The sequence below is a fragment of the Atractosteus spatula genome, chromosome 19, assembly GCF_055471065.1.
Source record: "Atractosteus spatula isolate fAtrSpa1 chromosome 19, fAtrSpa1.hap1, whole genome shotgun sequence".
Taxonomy (NCBI): Eukaryota; Metazoa; Chordata; class Actinopteri; order Semionotiformes; family Lepisosteidae; genus Atractosteus; species Atractosteus spatula.
Genome location: NC_142724.1, coordinates 12,444,547 through 12,463,016, shown reverse-complemented (window position 1 = coordinate 12,463,016; position 18,470 = coordinate 12,444,547). Strand labels below are relative to the sequence as shown.

At 39.5% G+C, this 18,470-nt stretch overlaps 2 protein-coding genes across 2 annotated transcripts; both read right to left on the bottom strand.

The window, feature by feature from the left end:
• Positions 1-291: 291 nt before the first annotated feature.
• On the bottom strand, positions 292-4,634 carry LOC148818098 (osteoclast stimulatory transmembrane protein-like). Its single transcript, XM_088937096.1, has 3 exons — positions 4,558-4,634; positions 1,494-2,502; positions 292-633 (listed from the first exon to the last, which is right to left on the bottom strand). Exons 1-3 carry the CDS (start codon positions 4,578-4,580, stop codon positions 292-294), a joined length of 1,374 nt encoding a protein of 457 aa, XP_088793222.1. The 5' UTR covers positions 4,581-4,634.
• A 5,493-nt stretch (positions 4,635-10,127) lies between these two features.
• LOC148818097 (osteoclast stimulatory transmembrane protein-like) lies at positions 10,128-13,076 on the bottom strand. Its single transcript, XM_088937771.1, has 3 exons — positions 13,033-13,076; positions 11,221-12,244; positions 10,128-10,481 (listed from the first exon to the last, which is right to left on the bottom strand). The coding sequence occupies exons 1-3, from the start codon at positions 13,074-13,076 to the stop codon at positions 10,128-10,130; spliced, it is 1,422 nt and encodes a 473-aa protein (XP_088793897.1).
• Positions 13,077-18,470: the final 5,394 nt, after the last annotated feature.

Genomic DNA, 18,470 nt, shown 5'->3' with positions numbered 1-18,470 from the left:
AACTGATTCGGCAAGGAAACTAGCGATGTAAAGCACTATATACAGTAAAAGCAAATAATATGTAAAGCACTATATACAGTAAAAGCAAATAATAAAGGCCATTGCCACTTATGCACTGTATATAACTTCATGGGTTTGGATTTATCTCCTGAAAGATGCTTTTCATCGAGACATTAAATGGAGTGCCGTACTGCAATGCGGTACTTTGACAAATCTTTTACTTTTTAGCAAATTAAAATCAAGATACACATTAGAAACAGAAGTTACACGGGCAGGAAGACAGAGCTGTAACTATGTTTTCTTCATAATCTTCTCTAAGAGGTAGCTGATACGCTCTTCTTCACGTTTCTTGTAAAAGGAAGCGGAAATCTTTCTTCTAACCCGTCTGGCGTACACGTCCACCAGCAGCATGATAAAGGCAGTGAGATAGAGAGAGCCCACGGTGGTCGCTGCGGAGAAGTTGGGGCGAGAGAATGTCTTCACGCAGTCAGGAGCCAGGAGCGGTATTGAATAGGAGTAGCTTTTTTTTCTCTCATAAAACACGTCATCGCTAATCTTAATATTTTGATTCACAATGCTGCCGGAGTCTAGTACTTCATTTGGTTCGGTCACAATGTCACTTTTGAATTTCACCTGGAAAATAAATAATAAAACGGTAACGCAATTAGTCGCAAAACAACTTTGTGTCATCAAAGTTTCAACTGCTCTTTTTCTTGACTAATGCTGGGCATTTTCATACGTTTGAAAAGCAATAGCGTAAACGTCAGTCCAAGGGGTTTCGTTGAGAGCCCAGAAAAACTTAAGGAAGAAAGGAAAGCAGAAAGCGACAAGGTTGCAATGAGCATAACAAAATATTTTTATTTTCACATATTACTGCACTCAGACTTGCCAGTTCAATATGTACTTCTGTTCCCATCATTCGCAATGATGCCTTCTACTATACGTGTTGCGTTTATGTATTATTTTAGTTTGTTGTCTTAGTTGTGTTTAGATTCCAGTCTTGGTCAAAAACAGGGGTTTTCTTTTGTCGTGGATTACTTTCTTCAATTCTTCCACAATGTTGTGGCCCTGTTATAAGATTCTTTCTGAATAAAATTTTTTTTTTCACACTTTGAGCAATAACGAAGTTATGTGTCCAGTGTCTTCATCTAATATTAGTAATAGACTTCTTCCTATTACAAGGCCCTTGGAAAAATTAAAGAGCTGACATTTTCACTTATACAAACACATAATTACATTAATATCAAATCTCACACTTTTATCCAGGAATGACATTAAACTTGTGTTTTCAGTCCTCCAGTGCTGCTATAAGTGGTGAATTCAGAAATAACAAATGAGAAAATAGACATTTACGGTTATTTGCTCTTACATCCTGTTGTTTTTGACCTAGGAAATCAAAAGTTGCATAACATTATGGGAAGTAAACAATGCCTACACATTATTATACAACATTTCTGCAATGGTGAGAGAAACAGAGAGCAGAGAATACTCACATTCAGGCTGACATCTATAGTAAATGTGGTGTCGGGAATGTCTGATGCCCACGTTAGAAGTTCTTGCAGCAGGAAATAGATGAAGTAGTCGAGCCCAATTATCACTGCCGATATTAACCCATAGGACGAGAGGACCATGATGCCCCACAGACCTCTCCTCATCTCCTGTCCTGTCATTTTCCAGCCAGTAGTTCTGACAAGCTTCTTCATGTAATGTGAGGGAATATCAGACAGGCCTTGCTTCTCGGCTAGCTCCAGCAGCTTGTGTGTCACATAAACATTGTCGTGTTTCAGGTCTGTGAGGTACCTTACTAAATATCCTACTGACGCTCCAAACAAGTACAGCAGGAAGAGAGCAGCCACAATCTTGTTGGTCACGTTCGAGGTTTCCCACAAAATGCTTTGGATTGCAGAGAATTCTTTTTTTACTTGGGTCGCGAGCTCTTTCAGATTGTTTTCCACCTCCGAAATGTCAAAGTCCTGCATGAGGTGCAGGTTTGTTTTGCTCTTTTGAAGAAAAGGCACAGCACTAAACAAATTCTCAATATCGGACAGTACGCATCTCAGCTCATTTGTGGAATTCAGGGTTGTTTCAGTGGTTTCCTCAGAAGCACATTTGATCATCTCTACTACTGCATTAATATTGGAGGCCATGTTTGGGATGCAGTTGGCAGCTACGGTCATTAGAGCGGTTGAAATGAGAGTTTTACGGCCTTGCTTGGTGCCCAGAGAAGGCACGATGATGGTGAACACACATCGAGCTGGGTGGACAAGGAAGAGAAGCAGGACTGAACACAAAGCCCAAGTCCCAGCCATAATACTGGAAAGAAGCCATCCGTATTGCAAACTATAGACCAGCCATGTGTGAAACAGGCCCCCCATTGAGAGTGCAATGCTTAGGCAGAGCAGAAAAAGGAAGACACCTTCTCTCCAGTTCGAAGGAGTGGGTTTTGAATACACATCCCAAGCCATGACTGCAGTTCTCTTCAGCTTTCTGAGCAATAATGACCTGCAGGAGAGAAAAAATGAAACCTTTTATAATATAACAAAAAAAGTATTACAGTATTTCCATAATACACTATATCGTTATATACAGTACATCGTGTATATACAGTAGCATTAAAGATTAATAAGTCATGTGTTCCAATAAGCAATAATGTATGCAGAAAAAAAGTATTTTTACTGATATTTGCAGGAGGATGAGTGATTCAAAACAAAGGGACATTGAAATTACAGCATTACATAAAACAACAACAAGTTGCATGGAATGAGGGAATCTGCAACAGTCAAACATTGCCATATTGCTGTCTTCTTGTCTTCTTTATCTGCATCATTGAAAAATTATTGCCTTGTCTAGCTATTATTTTCTTTATCCTTGTCAAAAATAAATATTTTCATTTAGCATTGAAAGAAAATTCACAAATAATGTTAGAAATATATTTTTCTAAGTTTGGTTTTTTAACTACAGAAATAAAATTTGCTAAAAAAAATATTTTTTGTGCAACATATGCATTTTTACTTCAAAAGTAAGCTGTGGATGACAGCCATATAACGCTCTAAGTATTATATATATTTTGTTACAGCTTTAGGTGTCTAGGAAATGTCTTTAAGACACTTCCAGCTTCAAAGTAGAAGGGATGTTTGCTGATCAGAAACAATTGTAAAGTTTAGGTTGGTATACCTAGTTAATTAAGTTGTGGGTTAAGGATTGTCCATAAGCAGCCCAGAAACACACAATATAAGATCGCATTAAGATCACAAAGAGGAAAAGTGAAGAAGAAAGACAAGTACAGGTAGAAGAAGAGAGAAAAGAGGGGAGAGAGAAGGTGAGATCATCCAAACCAAACCTGACTGGAGCTAAGTATCTGACCCTTGCTAGCTTGCTATTCTGTAGGTTTAGAGAACTTGGGTTTCCTGGGTAAAAAATCTCTAACTTCAGTTGGAGACATCTTTCCTGGTTAGGGCTGCATTTCTGGAATAGGGAGATAGGCTCCCATTTATTTTGTGGCACCCGGGTTTGAGATTTAACTGCAGGTTGTATTTGATTTATTATAATGGCAGCTTATCTCTTATTTGGCCTCTAAATGTATTATTTCAGAGTTTAATACTTACTGTAGTAGAAGTCTGGGTTTTTTTTTTGTCTGGGTGATTAGAACGTTAAGCCTCTGGAACGCCTTGTTTGTACATACTGCAAAAGCTAAACATAGTAACTTGTGTGTTGTATGTTTTGTTGCGTGTAGTGTACTGTACAGTATGTCTTGTCATCGTTAATAAACATTTGTTTAGCCAAGTGTGCCTGGGATATTACACTTTTCACCAAAGCTGTGTCAGAGAATATAGAATTCAGGTGCCTGTATATACCAACCGCTCGGGTATATTCTGGTAAAAACAAGCTGGGGTTTAGGAATATTTATTTTACTTATTGACTAAACCGCTGGGTCAGTTCCTGATTTGCACTGTTTTCATAACCTCTCATTTGTGACAATATAACTTATATTATAATCTATATATATGAAATTTATTTTTACTAGTTAACAGAATAAATCATTGAGTAAAATAAATGTTATCAATGCATAAACTTCACAAGAGAAACACATTGTTCTTTCATGCAGCTGAAACAGGTTTGGAGAGTTTATCTTTCAGAGCCTTACAAACTGTGGCGTGCCAAACAAGAACCTTTTTGTTGGCTAAAACGAAACAACATAGAAGTCCACAAGTAATATCTATTTGTGTTATATTTGTGTTATATTTACAACCCTTTAAATCCAAACCCTACATCAGTTGAGTTACTTAGCATGTAGAGGAAGACTGAATAATCTCAGTGATAAATGAGAAAGGTTGATGAGTTAAAGACTTTAACCGAATAGAGCATTAATTTGCTTTGATTTGTACCATACCATGAACGATTCTATAGAAAGCAGCAGCTTATTAGTAGTGGTGTCACAAATTTGAAAATAAACATTAAAACAATAAAACCTGGATTTCTGATTTATGTGTTTGATTTTTAGTGTGAAAAAGTATCTGATTTTTAAGGATCAAACCTGACTCTCAAAAAGATACATACCAGAATGTGTGGAGTCTCTCCATTTCTTCTGTGGTAAAGAGTTAATTAGCAATAACTTTTCTGGAGCTCTGAGAAATATTACTTCTGTTTGACACAGAAGTCTTCTTTGCCCCCTGGCATCTTTTAAATATGCAAAATTCTGTACTAGTTCCCTGATTGGTAAAACAGTGTTCTCTAAAAGGACAAGCCACATGTACAGTAGCATACAGAATGTAGACTGAAGCTTAAGACTTAATTTCTCTGTGGGATTTTTCAGAACGGGGGGCCTCTGCTGTTGATCTGTGTTCCTGTTTTAATGGGATTTTCCCAGCTAAATGCTACATCGCTGGTTTAAGACCTCATCTGTAGTCATGCGTCCAGGATATCTGCTTCCAAAAGGTTTAGGTGACACTTAAAAATAAGAAATGATTTATCTGGAATGATCCAAAATGACTTTATCGATTTCTTTTCAGTGATGAAAACAAGTGTTGTTTTTTAAGGTTGCACTACACATGCCACAAAGGTGTACTCATTAACAACCGAATACCAACTTCCAACCTTAAAACAAGAAGAACAGAAAATATTTTGTCCTGATAGTGACCCAAGAGATAAAGGAGTCTGTCTCAGTAAAGCAGTACAGCACTGGACTGCTTTGCCTTTGTTTCTTGGTCAATCCTTCCACCTAGTGGCTGAGGTTCAAATGAGTGTTTTACAATCAGAGGCAGACTGTGCTCAACTAAAGCTTATGCAAAGCATAGCATCCTCTAATACACATTTTTTTCATGCAAAATCAGAGTTTGTCTGCATGCACCGATTTTTATCTTAGGAAAAGGAAGTGAGGACAGTGTCACTCTGAGCACTCTCCCAGGCATTCTTTGCTTTGGCCTTGGAGAGAAAGATTTGAAAAACCCAACTTCCACCGTGGTACTGTACAGTATGGAGTTGAAAAGAGAACAGCACACGATCTTAAATGGTTTCTGGCAGCAATTTGAAATATTAGAGATCTTTTTCTTCCAACTGACTTTATTTTATGTGACCCAACTACAGTATTACATTGTAAAATCATGACAATGATTTTGTGCCTAATCCCAGATGATTAAGGGTTAGGGACTTCAGTGGTTCCTTCCTTTATATAAAACACTTTGAGCTCTTATTAATTAAGAGAGAAATTGGAAAAAGGAAAAGTGTTTGGTACAACATCTGAGATTTCTGTACGAAAGCGTTCTTTCAGGACCCTATGCAGATGACACAATCTGGGGATGAGTGAGGAAAACACGGGGAAAAAAGCATGCAGGAGTCGGGAATGAAAACAGGGGGCATGTCCATGGTGCGCTGGTGTTCGGCGGAGTGAGACTGCGCCGAACAATCCAAAACAGAGTCCAAAGGGAAATCCAAGACAAAGGCAAAAATTCCAAAGCCGGGCGGTCCATCCGACACGAGGACAAACAGGATTAAAAACCGGAGCGGGATCCGGTGGAGGGTCGGGGGGAAAAAAGGGGGAACGGGACCAGACGCTACTGGTCCCAGACTCCCTTCGTACTGAAACCAATGCAGAGCCCAGAACAGAGTGCACGTCTGGCTCTTATAGGGAAACAGGAACCGGGAGTAGATGCACAAAATCAACTTATAAGTGAAAGAGCCGGAGCGCCCTTAAGGGGGAGGGACTACAATCGTGACAATTTCTAAACAAACTCTCAGTTTCGGACGTAGAACAATTATTAAATAACTCAACATTCACCAAATCTAAAAACAGATGCATTTGGTTTCTTTTTAAAAATAGATTAATATGAATGATAGAACTAATAACTGTATTGATAATTAAAATGAAAATGTTGAAAAGAAATCCTGATATTCAATGGATCATAGCCTTCTATAAACAAGCATGACTATGAGTCAATTTATATGAACATTCTTTAATTTATGCATTTATAACAAGTTTCAACCTCAACATCTACGTCATTGTATCTGTAGTTCATTCTGAACTTCACAATTGCAGCCATCTACGTCTGCTGGGAAACCTCCTTCAGAACAGGACTGACCTCCAGTTTACCCTGTGAGGGCAATTAATGGAGGAGGATGGTAAATGTAAAAGCAGCAGCCAAGACAACACAGCCTGTTAGAGATGCAGCTTGTGGGAGCTGCCTCAAAGTGATTATCAATGCAGATTGTGTAGGGGTGCACAACTCTACACTAACACTTTAGTCTGCAGAGTAGTCTTTGCCTAACTCTAGAAAATGTCTTGGTGAGGCCCAGTAACTCTACAGAGCTACTACGCAGCAGTATTGCAGAGGCTTTCACACAGTGGTCTGCACTGGAACCAGAGTCTATCCTGGCAAGCAATGGGTGCAAAGCAGGGTACATCCTGGTGAGGACACCATTGCAAAAGAGTATACACACAGACATACTGTAGGGTCAGTTTTCCCAGAAACCAATTAACCTACCAGTATGTCTTTGGACTGTGGGAGGAAACAAGAGCACCCAGAGGAAACCCACATGAACACGAGGAGAACTGCCATCACTTTTCATATACATGAAAATTCTTTATTATATATATATATTTAAATATGAAGATCAAAAACACAATGTTTCGGCAGTGGAGCCTTCTTCAAAGAAGGCTTCACAGCCGAAACGCTGTTTTCTCTCTTCTCTTTTCAGCATGGAATAAACCTTTCCTTGTTTCTTTGCAGCCTACGCATGCTGACGCAGCTACCCACCTGAACTATATTTAAATATGTGTTATATATATATATTTTTAATAATCTCATGTTACCCTTGGACCAAGGAGTTAGAAAATAGATGGACAGAAATATGAAAAATGTTTCTATATTTCATTCATCCATGATGACAACCCTCTTAACTCATAGTGTGATATTGACTGGCTCTTTTAATTCTATAAATGAGCCTTTGCTGTCCTCTTGTGGCAGTTAAAGTAAAGCATAGCACTTGACAACAACAAGAACTCCACAGGTTCTTGGTATTTCCACACCCAGTTAAACTATTTATTAAGAGGTTAAAAGCATTTCAATTCTCATTTTTTATCAAGATAGTATCAGTCTTTGCAAGACTATGTCTGTCTCCTGTTTAAAGCTGTGACACAGACATTGTTAAGGAAGTCATTATATGATGGTAATCGTGATCTCAGCCAGATTTTGTCTCCTCGTATTAGGAAAGCTGTTCAGCTGTATAAGAGCATCTTAAAATAGATTGCTAAATCATAAAATGGGGGAAAATTTTCATTCACAGCTTGTATGAACAGAGTATAACCCTAGCCAAAGACTTCCTTTGAAATTTCCGTAGAAATTCTAATTAGACATTTCAAAATGTTTTACTCAAAATAAATTTACTCACAGCATTCAGCAGCTGGAAAAATAAATGCAGTTATTTAGGAGCTAAATCAATAAAGTCTAATCAATCCCATTATTAGCTTGGTTAGGCACCCAAACGTCCAGCTGGAAAGTAGCAGAAGCTGTTGTACTGTAACAAGGACAAGGACTGGACAGCCCTGTCCCACACTCTGCGGCCACTAGTTAACGACTTGCAATGTTTGACTTGTACGCCAGAGGTCACCTGAGAACTATAAAGAATGTTTCTTAAGCACTGAAAGCATTTAAAATCCAATAAACCCTTTTCATCCACGTGAGAAAGCGGCTGTGCTTAATCAGATTGTGTCACTCCTGCAGACACAAACTTTTAGCACTTAATTTATAGTCCCGGTCTGACAGAACACAATAGGGCTGCATTCATTCTTTCCAAGAATCCGTTCACATAAAAATCACAAGCTTCTTTTGTTCAATCGTGTCCAGCCAGCAAGAGTGGTCAGGGTCTTTTCCTCTTAAGCCCACACGGATATTAAGGTCCAAATGAACGTGTGTGACTTACTGTAAGTAATATTGAAGCTGGACTATCATTTGCTTCTGTGTTTGTTAGTGTTTCTTTGGACTTTTCTTTTATCTACGACATACACAAAACGTTTTTTTATGGCGCTTGTAAAAGACTTTATCATCGACAAATATTTACGTAGAGGGTGAAATCTTGACCAGGTGAAGCAGTGTGGAGTTAACTGGCTACTGGTGATTAGCTCGCTGCTTTTCATTCATCTATAGAGAATGTGCTGGCTGCCCCCTTTTCTGGGTCTGTAAGTTTCATATCTGTGATCAAGACACGCTGTGAATGTTTCCTTCTGTTCTGGTTTCAAGAGTTCCAGCTCCTTTTTCTTTTATAGTGTTACTGTAACATCTTTTAGTCACTTCAGTTAATTAGCATTTTGGTAGCGTCTTAAGACACGCTGTGAATGTTTCCTTCTGTTCCGGTTTCAAGAGTTCCAGCTCCTGTTTCTTTTCTAGTGTTATTGTCACATCTCTTAGTCACTTCAGTTGATTAGCATTTTGGTAGCGTCTTAAGGGAAGTGTCCTTGTTTTTATCATAACATTGAGAAGGACCACTTTTTTTTTTTACATGCGTAAGCAACTGTATATAAACGTTTTGCATTTTTTATCATGAAACATAGGCTATTGCTGTAATACTGTGCTGTTTGAGTTTCTGATTTGATTGTTTTTCATGGCTAATCTTGACTGGGGTTTTCTGATAGCCCACTGCCCAATTTATCAGTTGAGAGTCCTTGATTTTTGTTAGAAAATCAGGAGAAAATCCCCCCACTGCTTTCAAATAATCATGACTAAAAAAAGATTTTTAATTTTTTTATCATTACCAGTCAATTGCACTATTGTTACCTTGATTTACTTAAAGGAGATGTGCAGAAGGCATTTCAGAGGGTAATGCTTGCTCTCAGGTATTTCAGAATTATTACATTAGTTTTACATTCTAAAGTGTCCAGTAGTTTCACAGACCTGTTATTAAAACTACATGTAATTAGTACTTTATTATATTTCAGATGAACAAATCTAGGAGCAGGTTTGCAGACTGAGATCAGTACTAGTCCTAGACTTGTGTACCTATAATAATATTACTCAGTCCGAGATTAGCCAACAAGAACAATCAAAAACAGGAAAAAGAATACTGACTTTGTGCAAAGGGAGATCTATTATACAAATGCTGTGGAGATAAAAAAAAATGTTTTGGAACTGTGGAATATTGAAATACAAGGGAGTTGCTGCCTCACTTTTATTCAAAAATCAACAGAAGAAATAGTTTGATATGGTGACAAAGACACTTCAGCACTTTGATATTTTGTTTGCAGTTTGTATTTGTCTGAGTCCCTTATTGGTGTCACTATTAATGAAAACAATTACAGCATGTTGTGCTTGCCAGGGATCTATGGATACTTATGGTCTGTACCACTGTATGGTCTTACTGTATGATTGTGTTTCGAAGGAGCAATAAAATAATCCCTTCGATATTGCACAATTTATCGAAATAACCCAGGTTACTTACTTGGATGCTAATTTAAATATACCTTTAAAGTGCTTAAAATATTTTCAAGGTAAAATTGGAATCTGATCACACTGGCAGCTTCAAAATGATTAATCCTTTAAAAAAAATAATGATATCGTTATTGCAATCCTGGAACTTATCGTTGTTGTTTTTTTCCAGTTTCGGAATGGCCCTTTTTAAAGTTTGAAGCACTGGTCGGGCTACGCTTTCCCCTCAGAGACTTTCACAAAAAAAACACCAGTCCTCTTCTTCTCCTGCTTGGCCACTATTTTTCGATAAAGGAAAACGATTCTCCTTTCCTCCTGCCTCTCGAAGAAGGACGCTGAGACTTTCCGGCGAACCCGGCGGATGTAGACCTCGAAGACCACCAGGACGTAGGCCATCAGGTATAGGAGCCCGAGCTGTAGGACCACACCTCTGTCCGGTTCGGATGGCTCTATGACACAGCGCCCAGGCACCAGGTTGAAACTCCAGCGATATGGCTTCTGATGACGTAAGATCTCCTCATCACAACTCGAGTGAAATAAGCTGCAGATCGGTGTAATCCTCCGAACCTGCCATAGAAAAGCAGAAAAAAACATTCAACCTACTATACAGCTCAGGCCGTACATTTTTTCCCCCCAAAAAACTAGAGACAATCTATCAGCATGAGCCAGAGGCTGAAGTCATTTCTTTTTAGCAGTACCATGGTGGGTGTAATGCGTGCATCAGGGTGTTATTAGTGACATTAAAAAACATAAAGCTTCGATGTTCTCATTCTTTCAGTTGGTATTTAAAGAAGTATGTTTGGTCCCCTTTCTGTTTCCCCCTGTTTAAAGTCTTTTTGAATTCAATGTACTTATGATTTCATGAGCCATCAATGGACTTCAAAAAGACAGAAAGAGCAGTTGAAGGAAATCTATCCACTTCACCATACTGTAGTGGATATTTCTGTAGCAGAGTTTGGCCTTGAACTACTGGTATGTTGGACACCCTGTATCCCCCTAACATTTATTTGTCTGATTCAGAAGAGACAAATCAATTATCCTTTTTGTTCTGCTTAATACCTGAATACCTTACTTGGACTGTTTTACATTGTTCTTTAATATCTCTTTGATATGATTCGAAAAACATCTTGTACTAATTGCAGTACGTCAATTTTGCTGTTTTGAGCCTCATTCTAAGACAGTTTCATGCTTACTTCCAGCTTCCAACACTGCTATTTTGTATTGAAGTTTGCAAAAAATAATTCAGTCTCATTTATCATTTCCTTTGTGGAAAGCACTGGTCGAGAAGAAATGGCTGCTGACTTACTGTGTACTTTACATCGATGGTGGCTGTCACAGATGGAACGTCTGATAACCAGAGCCCACCGGCAACAATGAAGTGAAAAACCATGTGATCTACAGCAATGACCACGAGAGTAAGGATTAAATATGAAGTGATCACCAGCAGATAGGGAACACATCTCAGGAATTCCCGTTGGGACATTCTGCAGCCTCTGGAGCTGATGAGTCTTTTAGCATCACCGGGTAATATCTCTATCCCGTTCCGTCGTGCCAACTGCTCCAGCTGCCTGGTGACGTAGACATTGTCAAACCTCACATCCGTCAGATACGCTTTTAGGTACCAGGTTGAGCTGGTTACCAGGCAAATGACAAACATGGCAGCAAGGAGCCTATTAGCCTGGAGGAGGGTTTCCTCAACCAGCATTTTAACCCATGAAAAGTCGCCTTCAATCTTCTGGCTCACGAGATTGAACTGCTGCTGGACCTCAGACACATTAATCCTCGTGCGAGTGTCAAAATGTGTCAGGCTCTTTACGAACGTGATTTCATTTTTCCTGGCCTGGATGATCTTTTGGATGAGCTCTTCTTTGGCTTTGTTCACCAGCTGCGAGGAGTTGATGAGGCTCTCTGTGAGGGCGACTGAAGTGCATCTCAAAATGCGCGTGATGACATTAACGTTCCTGGCGATATTGGGGATAACATTGAGGACCAAGAGCATGATGGAGGTGGAGATGATTAATCTGCGGCCTTTCTTGGTGCCCAAACAGGGCAATATTACAGTAAACACACAGCGGGCAGGGTGAATGAGTGACAGGACAAGGAAGACGGCTGTGCTATATATCCCTGTTGTTACACTGGAGGCACAGAGGCCATATTGTAAGGTTTTAGACAGCCACTGGAAGAAGAGACCACCTGTTGCCACAGCAATAATGAAGCATAATAACAGCAATGTCAGACCCTCTGCACAGCTATCAGGTTTAGGCTTGGTATAAGCACTCCAGCAAAATTCCAGGGTGGTTTTTATGGTGGTAACTGCTCTCCGACAAACCCTGAAAAACAATATGGGTGTTTCAGTTACTGTGTTTTCCCAGATGAAAATATTTCTAGATTGACTATATTTAAGTTAAACTTCCCATTGTGGTTCTGCTGAGGACCAGCTCAAGATCAATTTGTGGAAAGAACAGAGCTTTACTGAAGGAAAGCAAAGTGAGTCAACCCGATTAATTCACACGTTTTCCACCAAAACATTTAAGGCAAGCTTTTTTGGGCTCTACTGTATGCTGCAAACAAATCTTGGTCTCCTTCAACTGGTCTCAGAACACATCTTCTTGATCTAGTTTAGCGTTTTTTAATGGATTTCCCACAATCGTTCACCACACAGACTAGACAAATGCTCAACATGCCTTTGTCATTTAAAGACAGTGTATAAACATAAACAGAGACTGTAGAAGTTAGATTCTCAAACAGGCTTTGTTGGATGAACACTGTTTCATACCTTATAAACAAGTTAAGAATTATAGTAATTTTTTCCAGTTTCATTTATTATAAACCGATTATTATATTATATATTATAATATATATTATATTATTCATCAAGATTATTTGTGAAAAGGCAAAGAAAAGATGTTTGCCACAATGAATTTTGTTTAAAATAAAGAAAGTCTTTTCTTATTTAATGTATTCTACTAAAGGAAGGACTAGGAAATTGCAAAATCACAGGATTTTAATAAAGAAATTAGAGGCGGAGAAAAATATTTTTCTTTAGGGAGTGTTAATGCTCGTCTCTTACAGCTTTTCTTATCTTTTAAAGACTCTTTTAAAATAAAATTATACATACCATAGGTTTTGGAAAAAGTAGATGCATCTTTTAAGGCCAATCATCTTTTCTGTGTGTAAAGGCTGCTTCAGAGGATTTTAGAGACTGAGAAGCAAAATAGGGAAGTTCAGCCTACAGTCACTGTCATACCAATAATCAGCTGGTTGCTGGTATGTTGGGGTTTGCACAGTAGTTTCCATTCAGTGTGAATAATTACAACACTTTAGAATAAGGTTTACCTGGAAGCTTTGTGTTAGTTCTTTATGAATGACATACTGGCAATTAAGAAAAGATGGCCAACTCTTGTGTAAAGGAATGATAGGTACTGTATTTTTTTGTTTTGTTATTAATGAATAATTATTTCAGAATTGCTTTTCATGGTTCTGTAATAAGGAGTTCTTCATTTACTACCATTCTAGAAGCTGTGTTTCAGTAATAAAGCAGTGATACATGGCTTACAGGAGTCTCGTATTTTGAAGTGTTACCAACCAAACATTAAAGGTATCAAAGAATTCTTTCAATTCTTTCTTTGAAAGTGTCATTAGAATCATGACGCCTTTCATATTTTTTTTCATCTTTCTGTTGGGAAGGTACAGTAAATTCTCGCATGAGGTGGAAAAGAGGAGGAAATTAGTGGTATACAGCACCATGATGAAAAGCAACGTGCAATATATCACCTGCTCTCACAAAATCAGTGTCTGAGTTAATTTATCAATTTCTCAAACAATCTCTAAAGGGTGAAAAAGGGTGAAATAGAGGTGAATTGTGTATTGAATATATACAGTATTTGGGGTAACTCACAGCTACCTGAGGCAACAGCAACCTGTACATAAGGATGAAATTGACAGAACCCCAAAAGAGATGGGAAGGAAGCCCCATAACACTGATGCAGAATTCTTCAATGGCAGAGTGTACGGTGTGCATGCTTTTGATCTATAGGGTCAGAATGGAAACGAAAGGAACAACATAAGCTTTGGAAGATCTATGGATTTAACTGCACTGACTGGGATTGTCTTAACAGTTGCAGAGACCAGAGTGCTAATCTATAATAATAATAACATTTACAGCTTCGCAGGTAATGGGGACTCTCCTCCACCAACAGCAATCTGTAGCCCCCATGTGGATGATGTGTTGGCAGCCAAAGTGTGCCAGGGAACAAGTAAAGGTTTATTCCATGCTGAAAAGAGAAGAAAAGAAACACAACGTTTCAGCCGTGGAGCCTTCTTTGGGTGTGAGAAAGAAGTCTGTGATATCAGTCAGCAGCTGATATCTCATGGGAGAACTAAAGCCGGGAATGGAGAGGAGGCGGGAGCAGGGGGAGGCAGAGAGTGGGCACTCAGGTAGTGCGAAGTCTAGAGAGGCAAAGAGAGGTGAGAAGTCGAAACCTGCATGTGAATAGAGGGAATTAGGAGGAAATGAGTCTGTCGCTGGGAGAAGAGGGAAGTTGTGATCCTAGTTTCAGGAAAGTTTTGGTCTCGGATGTCTTTCTGCAATAGGAGTTAAGAAACCCTTCTTTGAGAACGCAGACGGAAAGAGATCAGTGTGATCATGGCGGTTAGAGGTGAAATGAGAAACGATGGGCTTGGAGAAATCTTTGATCCTCACAGCCCTGACATGTTCTCTGAAGCAGTCTCCCAGTCTCCTTCCTGTTTCCCCAGTGAAGATAGCTGGGCATTGTCTGCAAGAAATGCAGTAAATAAGGTTGCTGGATGTACAAGATATCATCTGAGTGATCCTGAATTGTCCTGAGGGGCCTTGAATGAGCGTGGTGTTAGATATATATTTGCAGGTGATGCAGCGAGTTCTGTCGCAGGGGAAAGTGCCTGGTGCAGATGATTGCTGAAGGTGGTCAAAGTGTGCCAGTATGCTCAACACACCAGCTATCAGGGGAGGAGAACAGAGTGATGAAGCCAATTCATCAATGGGGATTATTAGAAGGCCATTACTGGTAAAGACCAGAGGAACATTTGGCCAGGACACCAGGGTAACACCCCTAATCCTTTCAATAAATGCCTTTTTTTTAATGACCATGGAGAGTCAGGACCTTGGTTTTATGTCTCATCCGAAGGGTGGCACCTTTTTACAGTATAGTGTCCCATCACTGTACTAGGTCATTAGGACCCACACAGGCCACAGGGTGAGCTCCCCCTACTGGTCCCACTACTGGTCCACTAACACCACTTCCAGCAGCAACCTTAGCCTTCCCAGGAGGTCTCCCATCCAGGTACTGACCAGACACACACCTGCTGAGCCTGCTGATGAAAGATGGTCATCACCTCAGTGGTGAAGAGACCAGTGATTAGTGAACACTTGTTGATTTTCATGGATGAACAGGGGGTCAGACTGAATCCAATGTGCTGGTGAAGATTTGAGCCTCATGTGCCTTGAGTTCAAACCACTAGGTAGGTAGGTACAGTAAGTCCCTTTTCAGGCCATAAAGGCCCATGGGGAATGGGGGGAAAGGGCCACCATTTTTCTTGACCATCTGACACTGGAGGTGGAGGTGATGTGGTCAGCACCACGCTCCGCCCGGCCTATTACCCCAGGAAGGATTTCCTAAAAGCTGTTCTTACAATCCTCATTCAATTATCCCAGAGGCGTGTCTAATTCCAGACAGAGCCTATCCTGACAGCTCCTTTCCCTCATGTGGAATTCACTCCCTCTGAGTGCTAATTGGCCAATCAGACCAACTGTGTCACGAATCATACTCCCGCACAGCACTCCCCGCTTTCACATATAAACCCCTTCACTCTGTCCCCTCCTCGCTCACTGTTGAGTTAGTCATAGCCTTTCCCTTGTGTGCTTTTCTTAATTTACTGTTTACTGGATACCGACCCTGCTCTTCCTTCGACCTCGACTCCGTCTCTGCCTCGCGTCTCTGGATCTGTTTACCTCGCTGCCTCGACCTCTGGACTCCCGACCCTGCTCTGCCTCCGACCTCGACTCCGTCTCTGCCTCGCGTCTCTTGGATTTGTTTACCTCGCTGTCTCGACCTCTGGACTCCCGACCTAGCCTGGCTAGTCTGACCTCAAACTTCGTCTCTCATCCCTTAGAAGTCCGACCTGATTCCTATTGGCACCGCATAGGATCCGAACCTCTACACCACTGGTCCTCATTCATTCCTGTGACAAACTGTGTCTCATTCCACAGGTTTTTCCCATGAACAGGTGGCTTCTTCTCAGAGACACCTCTCACTACCCTTCCACCACACGCCCACAAAGTGCCTCAAACTCCATTTTGAAAATGATTGCTTTTAAAGCTGGGGTGGCACAGTGGTGCTGTAGTTAGCATGGCTGTCTTGCAGCCCTGGGGTTCTGGATACAATTCCTGGGGTGCTATCTGTATGGAGTTTGTAAGTCCCCCCTATGTTTGGGTGCTCTGGTCTCCTCCCACAGTCTGAAGACATGTTAATTGGCCCTGGTATGACAGACTTGTTTTTGTCTGTATGTGCCCTGTTACAGAAAATAATAGAAAAGTGAATTAATGTGTAAAAAAGTTAGTTATTTACTTAGTAAATAAGTTATTTAAGTTATTTCACCCATTGTTTGCTGTATAGGCTCCGGCTCTCTGGCGACCGTGTATTGGACAAAGTGGCTAGAAAAAGGATGGATGGATTTTAAAAGCTAATTGTCATAGTGCTTACTTTATTGATTGCCCACAGATAACATTGTTTAAAACCAATGAAATGTAGCCACATTTCTCAGAGTTGTGCATCATCTCTATTTACATTAGTAATTCAATACAGTGATTAGAAAGGCCTCTTTCATTAACCTCTATGGATTTTAGGAAGGGTATCAGCCTTTATTAACCAGTTAAGGGTTTCTATCCTTAAATATTCCTGCAGTCTGTGTTCAATGCTAAATTCTAATCCCCATTTTGTTTTAAGAAATATGCAGCCATCTAAGAAATTTTCTTTTTTGCATAAGACAGGAACATAGAAATATGCATCTTAAATTGTGTTAGTTTTCCAAACTTCTGCATTTTTGCTTTGGACAGGAATAACATTTGGAAACTGAGAATCAATTAAACACAATGAAAGGAATTTAACAGTTTATTCTCATCATGAGAATGAAGGAAGACAACCTTATATTGTTTTAAAGTAGAAGTGTGTGTATTGTTTAGTATTGCCCAATACATCTTTCTTAAGTTCCTTATTTTGTGCTTATTGCGTTTTTTTCCCCACCCTTTCTTGTAAAATGTGGAAATTCCTGTTCAGCTGTGTTTGCCTGGCCTCTGTGAGTCGCACAGGTCCTCAGTCGCACTAACTCACCCCTACACTTTGCTGTTGACACATACTGAGACACTCAGGCCCATCGTCAGATCCCAGCACAGAATTTCTGCCGAGGAGCCATAGTCCTTTTGAAATTCTATCCCTGCTAGCTTTGAATACTTTGGTCAGAGGAAAAGGAGTGTACCGCTGCTGCAGGTATTGAGCTGTGCTCACTAACAAGTCTCTAGCTTTTCTATTGACCAGGTGTGTCAGACTCAATTTCTGCATGGCCCAATGTCTTCTGATTTCTGATCCACCAAACTTTCAGTTATGTTGTTTTTTTGATTGTTTAATTAGCTGCATACAGTAGCTGTAATGCAATTCACCTGGCTCTGAGTTATTTTAACAGTAAATAATTTTTGATTAATTTAATATTTTTAGCAATTAGCTGTGGAAGATATTAAAAAAATCCTTAAGAAAATATCGAGGCCAATTGCTTACTCAGATTGAAACAAAAACTAAAAGCCGCAAGGTCTTATGGGGACTGAATGTGACACTCCTGAAAATATTGTTTCCTCAATCGTATTTCCTTATCTGTCATTATACATGATGATACAAAGCTCTTAAGACTCCTGTTGTGATTTAATTTCAGTAAAAGACATAAAATAAATGAAGCTGAAAGAATGAAAATGGTTCCCTTTCTCCCACTTTGATGGAACTTTTTTTCTTCCTTAAAATTAAATGTTGACAATGGAATTTATGTCAGGGTTTTAAAACCCAGTGTTACCCAATGTTAATGAGTAGCTTTCCATCAAAGGTTTTCAAACTGTGTTAACAGTTTAAACATAACTTAGTGTAGTTTTGTATCTATCAGTGAATTGTTATGGGTTCAAAGTCCACCTGAGCCTAGAATTGTAATCTCGTGTGGAAATGTTAGGTTTTATGTAACTGTTAAATACCAGTACAAAGAAAAGCTTATTTAACAATCAGATTAAATGTGGGCTGGATTTTAAATATGCGGCTTGCAAAGCACTACAGTACCTATTTTAAAGATTTAACAGTATACAGTACTAGGCACTGTATTCAATTCTTTCTAAATTACAAGTACTCAAAGTAAAAACATGCAGCAAACTGAAGTTAACCTAAGACATTCCAACTGACTTCAGTGGTGGAGTCTCCATCATTCATTTGTACAGTATAGCACTAGTTCATTCTTGTTAACACCCTGGGGCCAAAACAAAAGGAGTTC